Source organism: Carassius gibelio, chromosome B13 (genome assembly GCF_023724105.1).
Source record: "Carassius gibelio isolate Cgi1373 ecotype wild population from Czech Republic chromosome B13, carGib1.2-hapl.c, whole genome shotgun sequence".
Lineage (NCBI taxonomy): Eukaryota > Metazoa > Chordata > Actinopteri > Cypriniformes > Cyprinidae > Carassius > Carassius gibelio.
In genome coordinates, this window is record NC_068408.1 from 19,552,974 (window position 1) to 19,578,634 (window position 25,661).

The 25,661-nt window shown below is 37.7% G+C and overlaps 1 protein-coding gene and 1 pseudogene across 1 annotated transcript; both read right to left on the reverse strand.

Annotated features, from left to right (window-relative positions):
* Positions 1-905: 905 nt before the first annotated feature.
* Positions 906-16,633, reverse strand: LOC127970613 (hexokinase-1). Its single transcript, XM_052573261.1, has 18 exons — positions 16,360-16,633; positions 13,959-14,121; positions 11,489-11,637; positions 10,113-10,232; positions 9,869-9,964; positions 9,666-9,765; positions 9,197-9,380; positions 8,951-9,106; positions 7,983-8,216; positions 5,064-5,368; positions 4,354-4,502; positions 3,766-3,885; positions 3,585-3,680; positions 3,380-3,479; positions 3,051-3,234; positions 2,599-2,754; positions 2,267-2,500; positions 906-2,160 (listed from the first exon to the last, which is right to left on the reverse strand). Exons 1-18 carry the CDS (start codon positions 16,420-16,422, stop codon positions 2,013-2,015), a joined length of 2,757 nt encoding a protein of 918 aa, XP_052429221.1. The 5' UTR covers positions 16,423-16,633; the 3' UTR covers positions 906-2,012.
* Positions 16,634-21,658: 5,025 nt separating this feature from the next.
* LOC127970482 (hexokinase HKDC1-like) lies at positions 21,659-25,507 on the reverse strand (annotated as a pseudogene).
* Positions 25,508-25,661: the final 154 nt, after the last annotated feature.

Consider the following 25,661-nt stretch of genomic DNA (forward strand, 5'->3'; position numbering starts at 1 on the left):
ATGTTTCTGGTCACTGTCATGCTGGAAGACCCATCCATGACCCATCTTCAGAGTTCTGACTGAGGGAAGGAAGTTCTCCTCCAAGGTTTTACAGTAATTTCACAGCACTTTCTCCCAAGCCTTCTCTGAATCTTTTAGATGTTCTTTGGCAAGGTTTATATTGGCCTGTACGTGTGCCTTCTTGAGCATGGGGGACCTTTCAGATTTCAGTTGTTGCATAGTGTTACACCAATGGTTTTCTAGGTGACTGTGGTCCCAACTGCCTCAAGGTCATTAACAAGCTCTTCCTGTGTAGTTCAGGGCTGATCCCTCACCTTTCTCATGATCATCCTTGCCACATGAGGCAAGATCTTTCACGGAGCTCCAGACTGAGGCTAATTGTTGGTTGTTTTGTATTTCTTCCATTTTTGAATAATCGCACCTACAGTTGTCTCCTCCTCAACAAGCTTCTTGCCGATGGTCTCGTAGCCCATTCAAGCCTTGTGCAGATCTACAGTCTTGTCTCTGACATCATTTGACAGCTCTTTGGTCTTGCTCATGGTGGTGAGAGAGGTTGGAATTGAAGATACAGATTGTGTGGACAGGTGTCTTATACACCTAACCATCTGACATTAGGAATAACTTCTTAAAGTGACAGGACTAATCTGTGTTACACATAGGCACATAACCAATCTGGGGGAGCCAGAACTCTTGCTCGTTGGTAGGGGATCAAATACTTATTTTACTCACTGAAATGCAAATCAAATTTGAACCTTTCTATGTTTTATTTTTACTTTTGGTTGATATTCTGTCTCTATCTGTTAAAATAAACCTACCATAACAATGACAGACCGTTCATTTATTTTTAAGTGGACAAAATAAAAATCTGCTCAAATGGATCAAATAAATATTTCCCCCACTGTAAATATTATAGGAATTTATTTTATTGCACAAACAATCACATAGGATCTAAATTATGAAAGAAAAAACCGCCACAGTGTTTGGGCAGATGCGAAGGACACCACAGAACACAAATTGAGTTGATCAAAACATTTTTATGGTTTTCTCCTATGTAGGTTTTCCCAGGAACAGGGAATATCTATTTATATAGTGCAACTATGAAATAGTAGAAAATCAGTGGATGCCAGAACTCAGTTACCAAACAAGGCATGCGTTCATCAGAAGATCTCTGAGCTACTACAGATTCACTCACACCAACTACACAGGATCACTCACAAATAACCAGCCAGGGCACACAGAAGGACATTTACTGGGAATCAGTATCGATAACCCGCAGATCTGCATACACACACAGCAAAAAGCTGACAAAAGCAATACGCAAGATACAATCCGCTAAATTCTTCGGTAATGAGAGATTAAGACTATTTCAGAGAAAGTGGAAATGCAAAGGCAATTAGCTTGTTCCAGTATAAGGGAATTATTAGGAAGGCAGCTGTGTCTGTGTCTTCCTCACTTGGACCGTGACCAATGAGGAGGCTGTTATGTTTAGCGTATATTCTTCAAATGTTTCGCAATATTCACATCACAAATTGCCACACAGACAAATGACAAGACGCAGAGGTTTGGAATTAGCTGGGCATAATCGCAACAAAATACGTTCTTCACCTCAGGTATCCATTTCCTGTCACGTCTGCCATCAAATATAAAAATAAAATAAATAATATCTTCATTTGCTTGGTCAAATATCTTAACTTTAATGTTTGTAATGTGTTTACATTTCTTCCCTTTTTTTCCGATATACATCCATAAATACTCTAACAACAAACTTACATCTTTATATAGTTTGGGTGGACACAGATGGGCCAACCCCTAATAATACCACACAAAGACAAACACAGAGAAAGGCTGACAGGAAACATGTAGAGGTGAGATACAAAGCATAGGGGTCTGGGCATGAGCAGAAGCATGTGCTGGATTGTTGTGGATGACAGCTGAGTCACAGCTGCGAGTGGAAATGTATATGCTTTGCGAGAGCGCTAGAGAAGGTGCTGAGAGCTTTTTCGACGCTGGGTTCAGCTCTTTTGTTCTTGCTGGCGGAGGCGGCACCCAACGGCGGTGATCAAAGCAGCGCCTTTCCCGCTTCCGTCTTCTGAGAGCAGGAAGTTGACGTTGCATTTGGGGGCGAGCTCCTTCACAGTCTGATGCATTATCCGTGAGAAACTGAAAAAGAAAGGTACAAGTTAAATACCACATTTACACCCCTCACTTGGAAATGTACTGAAAACATAAATACACTCAAAAATACATTCATTTTGCATGTACTAACTGTGGATGGAGCTTATACAGAGTGCCATCCACCCCCACGGTGATATCCAGATGGTCCAAACCACGGTTCTCTCGGATTTTGTCGACAACAGCGGCCATTCCTGCTCCACAGAGCTGGGCAGCCCGACGGGAAACAGCTCCACACACTTCCTTGACGATGATGCTGTCGTCGCATGTGCTGTCCAAGCCCAGATGCTGCAGAATGGACCTGACCTGCAGTAGCGCCAAACGGTCACTAGAGGGAAGAAACAAGCATTAAGCAATTTGAAATATTTAGGCATTTCACTCTGTCTGGTTTTTGTGACACATATGGCAATGCAATTTGAGTAGTACCTCTCGATTTGGGAAAGGAACTTCGTTTCAAAGATGCCCCTGGTCTTCAGGGTCTCAGAGATCTGTCCTCTGAAGAGGAAGCCACGCTTTGTCAAGTCAATCAGGATGTTCCGTACAATCTCACCCAGGTACATCCCACTGCACATCTTCTCATACCTAAAAGTGAAAAAAAAAACACTTTCAATTTTCAGATCTCAAATATGCAAAACATTTTTTAAATATATTATACATCATCATTCCAAAGTTATGGATTGATAAGACTTTAATATGATTTTAAAGGAAGTTTCTTGTGCACACCATAATGCTACATTTACATTCTTAAATTATGGTCCAAACAGTAGGTTCCCCATCTGACCAGTTCTTCCAGACTTGCTTTCTTACGTTAAAACATTTGCATCAATTTATTTGTACATTTTTCTTTTCTTCACACTTGACTGGGTAAAACGGCTCACTTTTGTTTGCCGGCATTGAGGGAGAGATCATCCACTGCATTATCATATTGAGTCCTGATGTCATCCAGGCAGCCATTATCACCAAATGCTCCCCACTCCATGTTCACACACATCCTGCCGTCTACTCCATCCACTGTCTCAATGTTTCGCATTTCCTCCATGTAGCAGGCATTACTACCTGTTCCTAAAATCACACATACGGATACCTTAGCATGTTCTCTTAACTCAAATGTGTATATAAGACTCTTTAAAATGTATAGGTGTGATTTTATTATTTGTCACATTTGATATATTGAATAATAATTTATAATACATTGTATTGTATTTACCTGCAATTAGCCCGACCTCACACGTGGGTTCCTCATATGCACAGGTCATCATTGTACCCACTGTGTCATTCACTATGGCTACAACATCCAAGTCAAACTCCTGCACATAATATAGCCCACACGCAAGGATCAAGATTTAAAATTGAATTACTTCATAAAATCTCATATCACCTTATCACATTTCTGACAGTATGCCATAACTCACCTCTCTCCTTTTGATAGCATCTCTCAGGAGGCCAACAACATCTTCTCCTTCACAGTCTGTGGCTCTAAAGCCCTTTGTCCAAGTTACCAGTATTCCCTGTATTCATGAAAGCATGATAAATCATCAGGATTGCATTCAATAGATGAGCAAATGAAGCTGAAATAGCAAACAGGCAGCTCACCGCATCCAGACTAGTTTGTCTGCAGGGGAAGGAAAAGGTAAAGCCCAGAGGCAGGCGGCCGTTCTTCATCCCCATATAGTCCAGGAAGTCAGATATGCAGTACACAATGTGATCAAAAAGCTGCAGGTGGTAAAGAACAGCAATTCAATTAATTTAGTGTTGAAATTTCCTACTATAAGCATTTAAAAACTTCATTTTTGATTAGTAATATGCATTGCTAATGACTTAATTTAGACAACTTTAAAGGAAGTTTTCTTGATATTTAGATTTTTTTTTTGCACCCTAAGATTGTAGATTTTATAAGTTACATGAACAAAAAGTATCCTATCATAAAAAAACTGTATCAGTGGAAAGCTTATTTATTCAGCTTTCTGATGATGCATAAATCTCAGTTTCCAAAAATGTACCCTTATGACTGGTTTTGTTTATTATTATCAAAATTAACATTCAAAATTTTTTCAGGATTCTCTGATGAATAGAAAGCTATTTTAGCCATATATTTTAGGTTGTGTACAACTATATAAAAGATGCTTTTTGTTCAAGTCTAGTATTTAAATGAGGTGCAAATATGTCACAATGACCACACACCTCTTCTCCGGTTCCTTGCATTACTTCGATGGGAATGGCGTAGATTTTATTATGCATCTCCACAGTTCGTTTCTTGCCGCTCCGAATTTTTACCAAAAGCACCCTGAAGTTTGTACCTCCAAGATCCAGAGCCAAAAAGTCACCATTTTCTATGTAAATGAGAAAATACAGAAAAACAGAGCAGTCATGAATAATGCAGCATACAAAAATGATTTTAAAAATGCTAAATTTATAAATTAGGGTAAGAATGAGAGGATGTTAGATAGCATTAAGTTCCTGTGCCATTGTTCAATTTTATTGCTCATTTTGTTAATTCAGATGGTTTTGAATTCTCAGCACATTTGCTCAGAATTTATATTCTTTAGGAAGGTGAAAACATTTTGGATGCACTATTTCTTAACTGAGCTGCATATTAAAACTCTACATTTTAAATCACCATAAGGGAAACAGAACAATGTCATGTGCCTTGTATTGAGTAAATCTGGGATTGTACTATGATGCAATTCAACAGGGATAAAGAGATTTTCATTTACTCGTAGCAGAGGATCAAGAGGATTTTAGACATGATGCATGAATGCATTTTGCTAAATGTAATTATGACACTGCATTTTTAATGAAGGAATGGCAGATTATGTCTGGGGGATCATTAACCATCTAGGATTCTTTGCTTATTTTTAGGAAAATATGCTATATAGCTGTAGATCTTTTACCCGTTCCATCTGGGGTGCTCCGCACATAAGTGGGCAGCATCTTGACGGTGGCAGTGCTTTGGGTGTTCTTGCCCAGTCCATTCTGGATCTCAGTTCTCATTCTTTTTTTCACCTCCAGCAGTTGTTCTTTGGTCAACCGGAACTCTGCCAGCGTTTCAGCAATCTGACGTGTCTGATCGGCCAGCCGGGAAGCCCAGGCAGTTACCATTGCAGCCCCTTTGCCACTTCCACTCTCAGAAAGCAAGAAGCGAACATCAGACTCCGGCACCAGCCGACGCACAGTTTTGTGCAACCGGCGGGCATACCTGGCAGAAACAGGGGATGTGGATTTAATAGTCAGTCTGTATATGATATCACTGGTGGGAAATATTGAGACTCTTTCTGTAGGTTACATTTTCGCCAGTAGGTGGCGACAAGCGACTGGTTAACTGAATGATTCATTCAACCCTTTCTTTTAAAAGTATCAAGGCGTTTTGGACAAGAATGCGTTTTTGTTTGAATGGCTTCTAGTTTTGATACAATTTTACTTGAATGCTGCCAGAGATGGGCAGTATTTTAATTAAATGTATTTGAAATACGAAGCTATTTAATTACTAATTTTTTTTTTTTTTCATTTGTATTGTGCTGGACAATAAAAAAAAATAAAATGCAGTTTTGAATGAGAGACTAATTAGTATTTAAAATACTTATTCAAATATGTCGTTTAATTCTTACATGCAATAACTTTATGCACCCTGCATAATATAGGACTATCAATTAACCTGCCACATTTTCCCGTCTGGGTACAAACAAATCACGTGACACATTCTGTTGGATCCAGCACGCGCATCGAACAAGGTCCGAAGAAGCAAATCAAGAAGCTGCTGTTGGGCTCAGTCAAACCGCTTGACGGTAAAGTATCTAGTAAAATATACTATCATACATTATTCTCTGAATGTCATCATAGGAAAAACGATTTGGACAAATCGCTAGAACTTGTTCATTTACTAAAGAGTGAAGTGTGATATCTAGTTATGCGCGGATAGCAGTTATATCCACGGACGAGTGTGTAAAGTTATATAAAAAAAAATAACATTATGATTAATTGCGGGTTGGTAATCCATTTATGATGAGATAAATCATTAATGATGGTAAAATTAAAACACCAAATTAAAGGCCTACACGTGTATGTGTGTGACATATCAGGACACAACTTTGTATAATGACATGGGTATGACACAGGTATTACAAGGAGAGGGTGACTTATGAGGACATGACCCATGTCCCCATTTTTCAAAATGCTTATAAACCATACAGAATTTTTTGAGAAAGTAAAAATGCACAAAGTTTCCTGTGAGGGTTAGGGTTGGTGTAGGGCCATAGAATATACAGTTTGTACAGTATAAAAACCATTACGCCTATGGGATGTCCCCACTTTTCACAAAAACAAACATGTTTGTGTGTGTTCGTGAAATATGGGTTGTTACTGAACTATTTCGGAGCTGCCAGATACACACAGACTGTCAGAACTCACTGCCTAGTGGCATGCCAATGAATCCTTCATCATGATGACCACTAGTGTGACAGAAGCTTAATTTGTCGCGCCAATCATTTTTTAAATGAAGATATTGTGTTGCGTCCTCCAAGCCAGGTAGTGTCTTGCCCACACTATCAATATTTATTTTTGCATCAAAAGAAATGTATAAGCAAGAGCTTTTATTCACCAAGGTGATATGACTTGATTAATGCAAACATGAAACAGCTATCTTTGACCTCCAATAAGTTTGTAAGGAGCATAATGCAGACAATATTAAATGGGCAGAGTTTCAGCTGTGCACCAAAAAAAGAAGAAAAGAAAAAGAAAAAAGGCCATCAGATGTGGATCCCTTGCAGCAACATCCAGTTTTAGAAAACCCTCTTAAAAAGAAATGTCAGTGTGCCATAATTCTACCGCCCTACATCAGGTGTGCCACACACACACACAGAGTTTGGTTTCAACCGCTGATGCCAAAAAGGCAATACTCTGTAGGCTCTTTGGGAGAAGCTTCCTGCAATCTTGTCTGCCTTGCAACTTCCATTATTCAAAGAAGTAGAACTTCATGGATGCCATGGAGGAATAGTGAAGGGTGCTCAAGCCCATTGCTATTGCGATTGATCGCCTTCAAGGTCAGACCTCATGCTACTATGATGAGCTCATACACCAACCCTCTTTGTGGTTGAGGTTAAACTACATGACATGCAAGCCTTAAGCTTTAATGTGTAAACCTTTACTTAGAATACTTAGAATTGAACTTATAAAGCAGAGACTGACCTGTTGGAATCGAGTATTCCAAAGCATTGTTTAATAAAAGAAATAAGTCAATAAAGCATTATTTGAACAGTTAAGCGTTTTAAGGCTTCGTGTTTCCAGCTTATTTAAAGGACAGCGTTCTTGTGCAACACACTGTCCTGTAGTTATATCTCATTCACAGTACAGAGCACTGCTATGTCTTTCAAGTTTATTTAAAGACTGTCTATTATGACATTCAATGAGGCCTGTAAATTGCTGTAAATAGGTGAAATGAATTGCAAAGAAATTTATGTGATTATAATTCCAATTTAATAATCAACTTTACTCTTTCAACTAATCTCTCTGTGAGCTTTTAAGGTTCAACTTACTGTAGTGTCCAGAAATAAGGTCATTGAGTATAGTGTTTCAACAAATAAGAGGCGCAGCTGCTCCTATGAAAACCTATTCAATGCGTATTCATAGAATTTGCCCTTGTCTGAAGAGCCCTCAGGAGGGTTCAGCGCGCACTCAGGGTGTCACATGCTCCCGCAGATGTATTCCCAAAATCCTTTGAGAATGCTTAGCATGCCGTGTACATACTATTACTGATAAGTCATGTTTTCGTCTGATTATAGTCTGATTTGATGATCTGAATGTACTGTAATACTCACTGTGGGTGCATCTTGTACAGGGAACCATCGATGCCCACTGTGGTGCGGAGGCGCGGGCTGTTCTTATTGTCCTTGAGACGTGTGAGGATTGCACCCAGAGTGGCAGCAATTAGATTTGCAGAGCGAAAAGAGACAATAGCGCAAACATGCTGCACAGCAATGCAGTCGTCTTCAGATGGCTCTACACCCAAGCGTGTCAAAATCTCCTTGGCTTTGGTAAGTCCTTCTTTGCTCCTAAAGAAAGAAGTGGTACTGTTGTAAGGTTAAAATATCATGATTTTTTTTGAGTCATAAAGAGCCTTTATTGGCTTTAAAGGAATAGTTCAACTAGCTCTGCCCCCCCCCCCTCCCCCCCACAGGCCATCCATTTGCTCACCAACGAGTCACCTGCTGTGAATGGGTGCCAGCAGAAACAGTCCAAACAGCTGGATTTGTTGGAAATTTCACAAACAGCTTTACATAAGGCGTTAATTGATTGTCAGTTAGACTGTTGATTGATGGAGTCATGTGGATTACATAAATGTTTTTATCAGCTGTTTGGACTCTCGTTCTGATGGCACCCATACACTGTAGAGCAGTGGAGTACCCCTTGCCCTGCACATTTTGTATGTCTCCCTAGATTATCACACCTGATTTAACTCACCAGCTCATTAGTGGAGACTGCAAGACCTGAAGTGGGTGTGTGGGATAAAGAGAGACATACTAAACGTGCAGTGCTGGGGGTACTGTACTTCATGGAGAGGTTTGAGAACCCCTCCTGTAGAGGATCCAATGGTGAGCAAGTGCTGTAATTTCTACAAATCTGTTTTGATGAAGAAACAAACTCATCTACTCCTTAGATGGCCTTGAGGGTGAACCATTTCTTTAATTTCAGTCTACTAGTGATTCCATTAATATACCTTAAATGAATTTTATTTATGGTAATTATAAAATTAATAATGACCAGAATGAAATGAAGGACAACTCACTTCTCAATTGCAGAAACATGCTTGGTTTCAAATTTTCCTTTTGTAAGCAGCTCTGGGGTGATGCGGCCCTCAAACAGTAGGCCTTCCTTAGCCATCTTAACCAAGATCAGCCTTACCAGCTCACCCATGTACATCCCACTGACCATTTTCTCAAACCTGAAAACAGTCAACATTCACCTTTACCTCTTCAAACATTTGCACAAAATATGCTAATATGTTTTGAGCTTTTAAAGTTTTGTGACTTACAACTGCTTGCCGGGGTTGAGGGACCCACGATCAATCTCCCTGTCAAACTCAGTTCGGATATCCTCCAGTGTGCCATCATCTCCGAAAGCCCCCCATTCAGTATTGATACACATCCTGCCTTCATCTCCCTCCACCAGGTCAATGTGTCTGAGCTCCTCCATGTAACATGCATTAGTGCCGGTACCTGAGGGATCACAGCAGCTTAAGCCATTGCAGATGGTCAAAAATCCCGAAGCTTTAATTCAGCATATTTAGCATATCAAATATATTCATGGTATTCATCATTTATCTGTGCATGGAGGGAGGTTAATTTTACAATGTTGCTGAGAGCAAATTTCTTCTGATTTTAATTTATATTATTCAAACAGGCATTACAACTCTACAAATCTAATTTTAAACTCATTTGTTGTCCATTTAGGAGTCTGAAAAAATTCATAAAATAGAGAGATATTAGTATTTTATTTTTTACCTATAATAATTCCGACTTCACAGCGCTGGTCATCAAAGCCACAGGTCATCATAGTTCCCACAGTATCATTGACAACCGCCATGATATCTGCATCATAGTCCTGTAAGTGAATTATTACACCAATAAATCCTTCAGGAAAGAGTCTAAATGGCTATCCACCTGCATACAATCCATAAAATAATAGATAACTTTATTACACTCACCCCACGTTTTTGGATGGCTTTATTTAGAAGCTTTACAACATCCATTCCCTCAACCCCACTGGCCTTGAAGCGTTTTGTCCATGTTAGCAAAACAGCCTGTAGAAATACAATAGTAACATATTGTCATAAGTTGTAAGCAGGATTCAATAAAAAAAATCTACATTTCAATTATGTAAACTGGATCTGTGACGCATAGTAGTAGAAATATATCAAATGTAAATGTTGTAAAGTCATGTTCTGTTACCTCATCCAGTTTGGAGTGTGCACAAGGGAATGAGAATGTGAAACCCATGGGAAGCTTCTTGTCTTTAATTTTTTGTTTCTCCATGAAGTCTCCAAGACATTCTGTAACATGCTCAAACAACTGCAAGAAATAATGAACATGTACAAAATGGAGACAATTAAGATTGTAGACAAAAGCTGGATGGCTTAGACAAAAGACCAGAACACCACTTCTATTATGACAACTCTTGGAAGATTTTAGCATGGTAATGGATAAGATGTATTAATGTATTTGGTTTTGGTGGAATTGATCTGGTATGCTGCTCCCACTAAATTTCTGCTCATACAGAACTGTTTAAGACATACTGCATTTAAGACATACTGCTATCTTAAATACTCACAATAGCATATGTAATAACCCATAGTTGATCTATAAAAGGTGGAGCTGGGGAAGGAGGAGGGTTTCAGAGGAACTCTGAAAGCGTGCTGCGAACTGCTTTTGTAAATGATAACTAGCCATTTAAATGTAAAGCAGCACACAGGTTGGCTGTGTATGCAACAAAAACCAATCAACTTGTGCCAAGTAGTTTAACTCTGTGAATATCATCAGTTTACTAAGGACCCCTCAGCATGCACCAGCTAGAGTTTCATGACAGAATTTTGCATTTAAACTGTCAAATGTATAAAAAAAAAAAAGTGATATTAAAGACACAATTTTTGATTTTTTACACAAACATATTGGCTATTCAGATGACGATATTCATTTAGATGCTTAATTTCACATATACAGTACAGACCAAAGTTTGGATACACCTTCTCATTCAAAGAGTTTTCTTTATTTTCATGACTCTGAAAATTGTAGAGTCACACTGAAGGCATCAAGGGCTATTTGACCAAGAAGGAGAGTGATGGGGTGCTGCCCCAGATGACCTGGCCTCAACAGTCACCGGACCTGAACCCAATCGAGATGGTTTAGGGGTGAGCTGGACCCCAGACAGAAGGCAAAAGGGCCAACAAGTGCTAAGCATCTCTCGAGGGAACTCCTTCAAGACTGTTGGAAGACCATTTCAGGTGACTACCTCTTGAAGCTCATCAAGAGAACACCAAGAGTGTGCGAAGCAGTAATCAAAGCAAAAGGTGGCTACTTTGAAGAACCTAGAATATGACATATTTTCAGTTGTTTCACACTTTTTTGTTATGTATATAATTCCATATATAATTCCACATGTGTTAATTCATAGTTTTGATGCCTTCAGTGTGAATCTACAATTTCCATAGTCATGAAAATAAAGAAAACTCTTTGAATGAGAAGGTGTGTCCAAACTTTTGGTCTGTACTTTATATTCAACAAAAAAAGGTTATTTATGATTTCAGGTGGATGAAGAATTGGTCATGTACCCGTGATCCGCTGCCGTGGATTATGTCTTCTGGAGTCTCATATATCTGACTTTCCATCTGCACAGTCTGTTTCTTCTCATGAGACACTTTCACTCGCAGAATACGGAAATTAGAGCCGCCCAGATCCAGGGCAATGAAATCTCCCTTCTCTGTAGGCGAATTAAAGAAATCATCAATATTACAAATATTTTTCTACTATCAAGAGTTCACAAGTTAACCTAAAGACATAGTGCGACATGAGGATGTGTAAATGATGAAGGAATTGCCATTTTTAGGTGAACTATGCCTTTAATGATACTTAAAAGCATGTTATATTAAACTAGTTAGAACATTCCCCTTCTGGAAGCTGCTTAATTAAGCTACCTAAAGGACACTGCCACTGTTATCCTTATGACAACACTCCAGAAACTTAACTATACTTGTAATGTGAGAATGCATCAACATTTATTTTGGTCGTGATCAAGGTGGCTTTATCGGGAATGCATTTTGTGCTGAGCTGGCCAAAGACAGACACAAATTACCGAGAAAACAGGAATTCTTACAAACAGATTCTTTGGAAAATATATGCAGTAAAATGGTGATTAATAAGTCTGTTTATGCTAAAGATTGAACAGAGAAAGATCAATACCAAGAGATGTTTGCTTTAGGTCAGAAATGCTCCTTTTTTTTTATCTCGAGGCTCCTCGACGTGCCCAGATTGTCTATATTATGTGCACTGCTTGTTGCCAAGCAACACCGCAGTCTTCTGTTTCTAGGTTGGAAATGAGGTGTCTCTGGGAGTGTGAATATATTTAATCCTGTAAACTCAGCGTCAACTGGGAAGGTCAGTTAACTGGAGTTGCAGGTTATTACAGTAAAATGTTATTCACATGAAAAGGATACATAACAACACTGTTTCAACAACCTGAATGCATTTGTAATGTATTAATGACTGAATTGATCTGTAGCAAACGTAATATATCATTTAACAACACGTTAAAGCCATTCCAGGAAAAGTGTATCATTTAAATAAGAGAGGAGTACAAATATAAAGGGTAATGTAAAGTAAAGTGCAATTCACAAAATGTAAACCATCCCAAACGCTGTATCTCAGACGATCTGTTATATAACACATGCAAAGGATGCATTTGTTTTAAATGCTGGTAAGTGGTCGCTGGTGGGCATTTTCATATAGAGAGACTTACTGTACACACTCAGGCATTTCATCATTGGGATGTTAATAGAATCTATATTGAATTGTTTATACTGTAATGCCCAGCACCTTAGGACTAGAGAGCTGCTCTTGATAAGGTATTCTAGACTTGATGCATGTATACTCTGCTATATATGGATGAATGGATTATTGATATTGATACACAATCAATCAGATTTGTCCATGTTGTTCTAATTGTTTTGAAAAACTTTATTGCTACATGTCATGAGCAATAAATCTGCCATCATTAACTAGAGTGAAACTGCCTTTGCAGAACACATCGTAGCAGGGATGCTAACAAATTGCACTGAAATCAATTTTCACATGCCAATCTGACTGGGATTACAGCTCATATAATCCGTGATGTAACCTAGTGCGTATGGTTGGATGCTGCAGGGCATGTAGAAAGGCATGAGCACATTGTCAATGCAGCTCCTAAAGTGTTGTGGCACGGGGAAATCAATTCAGTATTGTGAGCATGCAGTAGTAGCTTCACCCCATTCTATGCAATGGAAAGTTTGCATAGTAAATTTAATTTACATTTTTTTAAAACCTTTATTTAACCAGGAAAAGTAGATTGAGATTGAAAATCTCTTTTACAAGAGCATCCTGGCAAAATACATTTGTATTTGAAATACATTTGGAGGCAGGCAAATGTTATTAATTGAAAAGCTATTTAAAAGAATCTAACCAGAATGAATTAGCCTTGATGCATATTCTTGCAAATGAGGAAACTCTGGCATGCAGTACTTAATATTCATCTTAAAAATGGAATAAACAAATGGTTAAATGAAAATCCAACAGATGGCCCGGCCCGCATTTTTTGTTTTAATGGGAAATCTACACTTGCAGAAAAACTGGTTAAACTAGGTTTCTTCAAAGCTTGCAAACAGCTTTCCACGGATAGGGTTCAGGTATTTCTGAGGGCATTCACTTAAAGCATTAATTCAGTTGTAAGCATCTGACCTCTTCGATTCAAAAAACTAAATTTTGGTCAAACTTATTGTTCTTTCTTTTGTCAAAGCATTTAAAAGAAGTACAATGAAGAAAGCTGACATTTCTTTTTGAGACTGATTTGACCTAATGGACACAACTGCAGACTCCACAGTTTGCTTGACACTAATTTATGAGGAAAGCCCGGCTGATTTTTATTTCTATACATGGTATCCTTTCTCAGCTACTTCTTAAGCAAGCTTTTATAATTACTTAAGGATTCTTTTTTCAGATAAAAGATTTTTAAGGCATTTATTTACAATGTATGGCCATAAAAATGCTCACCTGATCCATCAGGAATGGACCTTACAAAGGTAGGCAGCATCTTGACGGTAGCTGTCGGGTTGGTATCTCGTCCCAATCCGTTCTCCATTTCCCTTCGGAAGCGGGCCATGATCTCGTGCAGCGTCTCATCAGAGAACCGCATGGCGTACAAGTATTTGTCAATCTACACAAATGGACACAAAATAAACGAATGACATTGTGCCCTTTGCCCCCATAATATCAAAAGCACCCGGATGTTTGTTAGTAATCAGTGTTGATGATCATGATGCATACAGTCAAGTATCCTGTCTGTTGTTAGGTCAGTGTGTCCTTGAAATATATGGCTGTGGCCTAGATGCATACATACCAGAAATATGGGCAATGCCGTTTATAAACACAGACGAAATTCATCAGGAAAATGGCTAGTGGAAGATGCTACACTGCAACAAAAGTTTATTAATACTGTAAACCTAAGCACCTGCTCCTTGAGCACATGAGAGATTTAGTCTAAAATTTGTTTTATGATGCCATTTAGAATTTTTTTTCTATACATTCTGTATTTTTGTGATACACTTGTTGCTTATAAATATGCAATATACAGATTAATAACAAGTATTCTGGATGCCAATATATTTACTATATTATACATTATATTATTTGTTAAATATTGTATTTGTGAGTACATATTTATCAATTGTATACTGTATACAGTAGTCTCCCAAATCATATGCTAATTTTAATTTTGATAAATGTATTACTTTATACAAATATCACACATTTAAGAAACAGTATATGCCAGTAAAATCTCCATTTTCATTATTACTACAATATCTTTCAAGCTGTTGGTTTGGTTTTGTTAAAAAAAACACAAGGAGAGTGTGTAAAATGGGTCACTGCATAACTGGCATGAGTAACATCCAACTTCCTCGTAAAAACATGAGATCAGTTGGAAAGCTGCCAGGGCTGTCTAAATGATGGTGAAGAGAATGGTGGCTTTATCTTTAAATGTGCTAAGAGCACTCACATGTTCATCTGTCTGTGTGATTTGTTTATGTCATTTGTTATGTCATATACACCATGCTTCGCCACGGTTTAATCGCATATTCACCAACTTCCTGTCACATTAGCAACAGGTAACTTTTATGATCAAATTATATGAATGGCATCTATGGGTCATAAAACTCTTATCAAGAGAGAGTAGCAGGTGCACAACTGAATCACCCAGGATGGATTTCATTTCAGTCTATCATGCCTTACATGTTGTTATAGTAACCACGTTACACAATGCAACGGTTGCTTCTTACTCTGAAGTGTTCATGTGCTTCTGTTCATTGTTGTTAGTGTTAACTAAAACGATTGAAAATTGTAGATTGAAATAAACCGGAAATAAAATAATTAAATATTTGATGAAATACTTTAAAAACTTTAAAAGCGAACAAAAATAGAAATGTTGTCTTAGCAGTTAACTGAAATAAGTTAAAAACGATTAAAGTATCAAAATAAAAGCTAAAAAAAAAATTATGCTAAATTCTGTAATACTATATTAAAAATGCTAAAATAACACTGTTGTGGAAATTAATAATGGGGCCTATAAAATATCTGACTTATTCAAACCATGATGACTTCGAATCGTGTCGCACACTGCCTGAGAAAGTGGCACATATGAAACTCTAAATTCCAAAAGTTTGAGGCAAAAAGAATATCAAGTTAATTAATTTTGTGCAAATGTATTAATATCATAATCTGTAAAATATAAGAGTATTTCTCAAATATTTCTTCGTAATTCAGTTAAGGTAGAACTATTTAACAATTTCATTTAAAATGGTATTTTAAAATCGTTTTTTTTTTTACTAACCGAATTAAAATATATAGAGTGCATATCCTCAAAGTGAGACACACATGCATGTGCATACACACAGGCCTTTCCCTCCCTCTACAACTGCATTCAAACACTGTGAAAACTCTCCGGCAAAGGCACGCCATAAGTCAGCTGTTGTAACCCAACACTCGGGGGAGGGGGTTGATGCTCACGACCACCTTCCCCCACCGAGAGAAGTATTCCCCAATAAGCACGTTCACACATAGACACACACACACGCAAAAAAAAAAAAAAATAGTTCCTCTCCTCATGGCTGCTCCATGATGCCCCACATCCTGCTTTCAAGGACATTGCAGCATGAACCCTATAACCTTTGGCAATGTCGTCATTTCCAAGCGTATACCTTGCCTCTCATCCTCGCCGTCGCACATCGTGTGACGCAGAAGCTGCAGATGGAGGGACGTGAGATGAGGCACATCTCACGACTCTCTGCTGTAAAACGCAGGTCCGTGTCACCTACTGTCACGCATCTGGAAAAGCTAGCAAATGCTCGCAAGGTCGAATTTTGAGCAGCACTTGTTAAGGACAAATGATGCAACTCACCTTTTTGACCTGGTCATCCTTCAGTTCAGTGAAGTAGTAGGCCAAAAGCTGTGCCGCTATCATCCTGCTTCACCTCTTTGGTGAAAAAGCAACAGAAGAGAGAAGGACAAGCCTTACGATCCTTTCCAATGAGGCAGGCTGAACAGTTTGAGCCCAGAAGCAACGTGGGTTAAGTGGAAAACGTGAAGCCGGCACGTAGGAGTGATCCCTCCCAGCGTTACGCCAATGTCTGACTCTGCCCGGCCTAGGAAGTCAAGCTGCATATAATGTGCTCGCATGAGATGCAGCAGAGGCTAGGATGGGGAACGGCTGAAGCCCTGCCCCCTCACTTTGCTCCTATTGGCTGAGTTTATGGGCAGGCTTGTGAGGCAGAGCACAGCTGACAGCTCTCCTTCCTTCTTCCCCTCAGATCCCACCTCCATGTTCCATTCTATCCGCTCAGGTCTTTTCAGTCTTCCTTCTTCCTCATTCTCTTCCACTTTAAATGTAAAGGAAATAGGGGATTTACCTTGGCGGCACATAGTGCACGTTCTCAGTGCGTCATATACTAAAAGACGTTTGAGATCTTAAAAGTAGTTAGGTTGCTGGATTTGGGTGGAGAAGCAAAACTGCTGAGTAATGCTATAGCTAAAGTTATATCAGCACATATCCATATTTCCTGTTCAGAGACAGGGCCGTTATAAATGTGTAACGCTGGTGGAAAAAAAGGAGACTTCTTGTGACATTATTTCAAGGGTAGACGGCAAGGGCTTGGTCAAATGGATAGTAAAAATTACATTAGGGGTCAGTCTGGAAAGTTCTGGCCTTAAATATGTGTTCAGCTGGGGATTAATTACATTTGAAAACAAGAGAGGATGCACATGACATGTTGTGCTAAAATACACATAATGACACAATGCAAAGAAAATTAACTCATTATATTGTCTTACAATATCCATGTCATTATGTGATTTATTTGTCATTTAAAATGTTCATTACAATGACTGAGGCTCTAAAATAGCCATTTGTTAATTTCCTGAAAAGGACTGCAACACTGTTTAATATTAAATAATTAACATTAATGGGTTATTGTAAATTCCGTGGAAGCGGACGAGGTGATGGTAACGCAGGCAAGATGAGCTTACAGTGGGTCGTGCTTCAATGCTTGCGCCCATCCTCCCCCTCTCCGAAGCACGTGAATCTGCGAGCCTAACATCCTCTTTCTGAGCAGAGCCAATCACAGCGAATTTCACTGAGACACGTCACGAGAAGCATCACAGATTACGGATTTGATTCATTCATATATCTAAACATATATTACAGCACATATTTGCATATTATTATACTGAAATGTGGTTATATTGTAGAGGAATACAGTTTTATAAAGCAGTCTTTTTTTGTTGTTGTTAATTACAATACACACATTGGCTATATTCAGTCCTAAGTATACTGAGAGACATTTCAATTCACTCGCAACACCAATTTTAAGATTTCCCTGAAATGTATTTTCAGTCATAGACAGTGGCAGTGCAAAAACTTTTACAGCAAATAGAACACTCTGAACACCATGTATGATCATAATACTTGAAGGTGACCCGAAGTGAGATAAGGTTTCCTAGAACAGTGCTGTTCATATTCTGCAGGCCATGCATCATACTGGCAAAGAAATGTCACCTTTTATGGAACACATTTAAATGTATCTCATTCCTGAAAGCTCATTTACAGGGGAACAATGTCCAGCCAGTTGAGTACTTTGCATAGTTTTGCAAAGATGTCACTTCAAGGCAGATTTACTCAGAGCACTGTGAGTGTGAAGGAAGTGAATTTCTTATCTCAGAATAACCATGTAATTTTGTTATTTAATTAGCATTAAAAAGTGACCGAGGCTCTAAAATAATTTGTTTGCATTACATCAATTTGAATATTCTTCAAAAAATAAAGTTTGATTTACTCACTGCTCTAGGAGTGTTTGTGTTTGCTTAGTGTCTCTAACAATGGAAACATAATGTCTGACATTTTCACAAATAACCTACCCAGTAGACTTACTTTACCCCTTGACAGCTAAATGTTCAAGCATGAATGAGCGGTCACATACCATGACAAGGTCAGTTTTTTTTTTATTCAAGGACACTGGCCAGTTCTTAACCAGTTTTATATGAATTCAGGTTCATTTTCAGATATGCTTTTTAATATTCCTCATAAAGAGAAATGGTTGAGCCGGATAAGTAAAAGCAGCAAGTTTCATAAATCATTGAATCTAATTCTTTCAAAATGATTATTATTATTTTTTAGGAACTATGTGGAAAAAATAATGATTGAAATTTGATACATGCACTTGTTAATTTCCTGAAAAGGACTGCAACACTGTTTAATATTAAATAATTAACAATTAATAGGTAATTGTAAATTCCGTGGAAGTGGACAAATAGTCCATCTGCCATCAGTAAATCAACCGTAACATTATGAAGCGACGAGTAGTTTTTGTCAGAGGAATTGTTGAATAAAGTCATTATTTTTGTTTTCTTAATGTACAAAAAGTATTCTCAATGCTTCATAATGTTACGGTTGATCCACTGATAGCAGATGAACTATTCCTGACAAAGCTTTTCATACTTTCCTGGACCTTGACACTGTTATTTATTTGGCAGTCTATGGGACAGTCACAAGCCTCCCGGTTTTCATTCAAAATACCTTAAATTATGTTACTAAGACGAACAAGCTTTTACAGCTTTGGAAGAAAATGCGGGTAAGCGAATGATGACAAAATTTTCATTTTTGGGTGGAGTAACCCTTTAAGGCAGTCCAGTGGATCTATAAATTTGAGATGCATAATTATAGACATTTTAGTGAAAAAAAGTATTTCTGTTTAAAGAAGGTTTTCTAAAATGCTGTAAGAAGTAGGCTAATTACACCATGTCCTCAACAGAATATCCAGAAAAACCGGAATAAACTCACAAAATGTCTGTAGTTTACTGAGGCAGAGCAACACAAATCCTCTACTAGGGGACAAGAAATGCTCATGATTTAAACGAACATAAAATCCATTAGGCCTACCATAATTGTCATGACAGGAATTTACACTGTGGACCTGGATAAATAATTTGACATTTTACTGCATACTTGTATATGGCTGAAATTACAAATAGACTTAAAGGGGGGTTGAAATGCTATTTCATGCATACTGAGTTTTTTTTACACTGTTAAAGAGTTGGATTCCCATGCTAAACATGGACAAAGTTTCAAAAATTAAGTTGTACGTTTGAAGGAGTATTTCTGTTCCAAAAATACTCCTTCCGGTTTGTCACAAGTTTGGGAAAGTTTTTTTCGAGTATGGGTCTGTGTGTCTCTCAACGCAAAAGCCTATTCGCGCTCGTGATTCTTTAGCTCCGCCCACACGTCACGCCTCCAGTCGGTCGTGTTTTTCCGGGAAAAATCAGTACAGACTATCTTTCTCTTATGAATATAATAAAACTAAAGACTTTTTGGAGTTATGAAGGATGCATTACTACTCTATAGGTACTCAAGATTAACAGGATATTGAGTGAAAACGAGCATTTCACCCCCCCTTTAATGTATAATCCAATTCTATAATAACATAGGGCTTTTGCTGAAATTTAAAGGACATTTATAAGGAACTAAACACTACAAAATGATAGCCTGGTTTCCTAAACACAGCTATTTGAACAGACAAAGGATGTAGGAAGTTTTTGTTACCTTATCATTTTCCATAAATGAAGGCAGGTGGGTTACTCTTAAAAAATAGGATAGAGAATCTCACCGTCAGCTGTTGGCTAGTTGGCTTCTTGAGATCAAGTTGGATTAAACACATGCTCTTGCATAACAACAATGCCACCGCATTGAGAAGAGTGCTATTGTAAGAACTGTTATTGAACCTGTACTTTTGATACTTACTGATAAAACACAAATAACAAACAATGCTAAATATTGTTCCTTGTATCGAGTTTAATTAAAGAGGTGAACCATATGCTACAGTATGCAGTTATTTTTATCAAGACTACAGGCAGTGTTACCAGAGAGAAGTGTCAATTGCACTTAATTTAGCAGAGTTCGCTAATCTAAAAAGTGTATTCTTACAAAGTGAGCATGTCTGCATGCAATGCTAGCACTATGCAGGTACGGTGACGTGCTGAAGAGCATGGCTACTAGCTTCAGCTACTATTGTTCAGCAGGCAAGCTAGTTAGCATTAGCGGGGAGGATTACGATGAGTAAACTTTTCCCTTCCTGCTTCATGGGGATTTGTGAGCAGGAGCTGGCCTGGTTGAACTGCTTTGCTAAATCCCTTAAGAGCTCAAATTAGTGAACACAAAAGGGAAATGTGCTAATCTTATCCCAAACAGATCTATTGAAACTTTGATAAGCTGTCAAATAAATCTTAAACATACATGTTTGGGGTAGATTTTTTTATATATGAAAAAAAAGGTCTCTTGCTCACCAAGGCTGCATTTATTTGGTCGAAAAATGCAGTTAAAACTGTGATTTCATGAGATACTATTATAATTTTAAATTATTGTTTTATATTTTATTATATTTAAACATTTAATTTATTCCTTTATGGCAAAGCTACATTTTTTGTGTCATTACTGTGTCATTACTTCAGTGTCACACGATCATCAAATGTACTGATTTGGTGCTCAAGAAAGGTTTATAACTATTACCAATGTTGAAAACCATGATTCTTTGTTTTCAGGATTATTAGCTAAATGTAATGTTTAAAAGAACAGCAGTTATTTGCAATAGAAATATTTTGTATCAGTCATTTTCGGATTTGACCAATTTAATGCACCCTTGCTGAATAAAGTAAAATTTATTATGGCAGTCTACTATTCACTCTTTTCCATAGAATTAAAATGAATGTGGCCTGGATCTTCAAAATTTATAATATATATAAATCATAAACATGGTCAACTCACTCACACTTAATGAAAAGTTTGACTTTCTGTTCCTTAAAAAAATATTTAGTTAAAAATACAATATTAAAGTCATTTCCACAGTCAAGAAAAAAAAACTTTGAATTTGATTCTAATTTGTATATACTACTCAAATAAAGAAACATTTTTTAAAGTGCAGTAGCAGTTCCTGATTTAATATGGTTGTTTAGTCTCCAAGCTTCTCAGACACCATCACCTAGCAACATAGTGTCATGACATTCCTCTGCACACATCCACTGCCCACTTTAGTTTGGCCTCTGTGAGCCTTTCACTCTGGCTGGCCATGCAAAACACTCACTGAGTCTGAACAAAAGAAAAAAAGCCTTCAAAGAGGCAGTGCACAGTGAGAATAAAACTATGCTGAACACTATGAACATCAGTGCAGTCTTTATTGCACTAATTAATTCATTTAAAATCACCAGATGGCACATATTTTTAAATGCAAAAAATCGATATAATTTCATATGCGAAATATCAGCCCACTGATGTTTCCCACTGCCGTCTTCTGATAGGATGAAATCCACCTTACAATTGGGCACAAGCTCTCAGACAGTGCCCTTTAGGATCGTGGAGAAGCTGTCACGAAAAGCGACATGTCCAGTTTAAGATATGGATCAAATACTAATCAAATGTAAATGTAAAGATGATCCACTAATCTTTACTTACTGTGGATGCAACTTGTAAATCATGTTGTCCACTCCCACAGTAATCTCCAGATGACCCAGCCCACGGTTCTCTCTGATTTTGTCTACAACAGCAACCATTCCTGCTTCACAGAGCTGGGCAGCCCGGCGAGAAACAGCCCCACACACTTTATTTACAATAATACTGTCATTGTGCTGTCCAAGCCCAGACTCTGCAGAATAGACCTCACTTGCAGTAGCGCCAAATGGTCACTAGAGGGAAGAAACAACCATTAAGTTGTTTCCAAAATGGTCACTAGGCAAATAACAGAAGCCAAAGCATGTGTCAAAATAAATACAGGAGCATCTAAAAAAATTTGAATATCATGGAAAATGTTCTTTTTTGTTTGTTTAATATAACTAAAAAAAACTAACTTTCTTATATTCTAGATTCATTGCACACAACCTGGAATATTTCAAGAGTTTTATTCTGATGGTTATGACTTACAGCTTAGAAAGAAAAAATAATTCAGTAGCTCAGAAAATTTATATTTATATATATATATATATATATATATATATATATATATATATAAATAATATAAAAATATAAAGATATTATATAATATTTTCTCAAAGATTAATCAAAAAAAAAAAAAAAAAAAAAGATTTACAAAACAGAAATGTTCAAGAACTCCAAAGCAGGTTTAATAATGCATTCAATACTTGGTTGGGGCTCCTTTTGTATGAATTACTGCTTTAATGTGGCGTGGCATGGAGGCGATCAGCCTGTGGCACTGCTGAGGTGTTATTGAAGCCCAGGTTGCTTTGATAGTGGCCTTCAGCTCCTCTGTATTGGTTGTCAGGTGTTACTTATCTAGGGTGACCATACGAGCCATTTTCCCAGGACACTTCCTTGCCGGGATTTCTATATTGCCTAAAACATTCAAAGTAGTTTGACCAATAACATGCAGGTACTGTACATAATACCTGGCCAATCAAGCACAGTAATATCATGTCCCTCTCTGCTCTCCTTGTTTGTCTGAGTGTTCCCATCTGTTCCTCGTGGTCTCTTCACATTTTTATGGTCATTCATTTTCCCCCTTGTGTTGTCAGCTCGTGGTCCTAACTAGTGTTTTTGCTTGTCTCTCTGTTTGCTAGCCTGGCTCACCTTTTATTAAATGGAGTAATCCCTGCCAAATTGCTTGTATTGAGTTTCTTGTTAGTGCCTTTTCTAGTCCTGTCCTTTTCTGGCAGACCGCTGCTTCTGCCATCCTGGATTGGACTCTGCGACCGTTCACCCAGGCCTGCCCGTTTTAAAGTCTTTCCCTACCTAGTGTTTGGACTGTTCACTCCTCTCCTAACCATCTCTTGTCTTGTCTAAAAGTCTAATAAATCTTTTAACACTCACTCTGCATTTGAGTCCTCCCTCCAGATCCCTGATAGGCTAAACAACATCAACAAATATAAAGTATATGCCAAAATATTTAGGGAGCTGAGGTCAGGCTACTGTACCTCTCAATCTATGAGAGGAACTTGGTCTCAAAAATGCCTTTGGTCTCCAGTCTCAAAACAGAAGACCACGCTTTGTGAGATCAGTGAGGATCTGCCTTACAGTCTCTCCCAAATACATTCCACTGGTCTTATTTTCGAACCTGGAAATGAGAGGATAATCTCAGATTATATTTAGAAAACCTGATAATTTGTATATATTTTAAAAACTTTAAATTAATAAAAATAGTAGTAGAAGTAGAAGTAGTAATTAAATAGGCCTACTATTTTATTGCCACTTGCCAATAAAAAGGCTAAGTGCATTACAACAGGTTGCTAACACTGTTTTCATGCTTCCTGAATGAAATCCTGATCATATACTGCCTCCATGTGGACAAATACAAAACTTTGATTGCACTTGCACAACTGTTTAAATAAACAATGGAAAATAATGCCATATTAAATGGTTATCTTTACCTTTGTTTTCCTGGATTGAGTGAGCTTCCATCTACTTCTCTGTCATATCTAGTCTGGATGTCCCCAATATTATAATTTTCTCCAAATCCTCCCCACTCAGTATTCACGCACATCTGCCCTTCATCGCCCTCCACAAACTCAATGTTCTTTCTCTCCTCTGTGAAACACGCATTGCTTCCTGTTCCTGCGGAGTTAAGAATCATAAAGGTGTTGACATGCTGCATACAATAATCTTTGTGTTTGTTGGTTTATAATCAGCAGGGAGGTTGTCGGTTATTATGCAGCACGGGTTATTATGAAACACCACATTAATACATACCAGCAATAAGACCAATCTGACATTTAGGGTCTTCATATGCACACGTCATCATTGTGCCAACTGTGTCATTCACTGTAGCAACAATTTCAAGGTTAAATTCCCGAAAGAAGAAATTTAATCATGACCACTATAAACACCAGTAGCACACACAAAAAACACACACAGAACCGCTCATTCAAATCAAAGACTTATAGGCTACATTATAATTATTTATGAAAAAATAAGCGTTTGATGAAGTCTGATTATGAAGATTATTAACATGAAAGATAGTTGTGCTTCTTTGTAAGTGAATGAGCATGTCATGTGCAAAAACTTGGATGTTTTCTTCCCCTGACATTTTAATGGTTTCTCTCAGCATATCAACAACATCATACCCCTCGCAATCTGTTGCTTTGAAGCCTTTTGTTCAAGAGACCAGGTCTCCCTAAACAAGTGGATGACAAGGATGATCAATTGAGAGTAGCATTTGTCTGTGTGCTTTAACAAGCCTTGTTATGAGAATCATATTGACAATTGAAGTGACCTCTGATATCCCAAAGTCCTTTTTACCTTATCAATACCTGTCTTATTGCATGGGAAAGAGAAGGTGAAACCAAGTGGCAGACAAGTGTTCTTCATCCCCATATAGTCCCAAGAAATCTGAGATGCACTGAACTATGTGGTCAAACAACTGAAATAAAATATATATATTAATATATATAAATATATATATATATAAAATATAAAAGTTAATTTTTGACCTTACACAGTACATACTAATGTATTCATTTAGACTAAAAAATTTTATTTATTGATAGTGTTTCACCTCGTCTCCTGTTCCCTGCATGATCTCCGATGGAATGGCTTAAATCTTGTTATACATCCTGACTGAATTTCGGACTGAATTTCGCATACCGAATCTTAAACACCTACACGTGGAAACTGATTCCGCCAAGATCCAAGGCAAGATACTTCCCTCTTTCTGTGAAAGTAACAACATTCAATGACATTCACAACATCACCTCTATTGTTTCCCACTGAATATACAAATTAAATCAAAATAGTAAAATGATATAAAATATATAGTCTGCTTAGTCTGCATCTCCTTAAACCTAAATAGGACAAACTTTTTGGAGAATGTAGCCAAGTGCAGTCAATCATTATTGTAGTGCTAAAAATAAATGGTAACTCACAAAAAAAGTCACAAAAATATACTGTTTTCAACATTATTGCTATAAGTAGGTAGTTTACCTCTGGAGTCCTGTAAAGTTCCCTTGTTTCCAAGAGCATCAGATACTTGGTTATGAAAAAGTAGACCCTTTTTGGCCATCTTCAGCTAAATGAGTCTCACAAGCTCTTCCATGTACATCCCACTTACCATCTTTCCAAAACTGGGAATGACACAACCAAAGTTACAAAGGTAATACATAGACTATAAAACTTGGTAAAAAAAAAAAAAAAAAGGAATTAAATGCACAAACCTT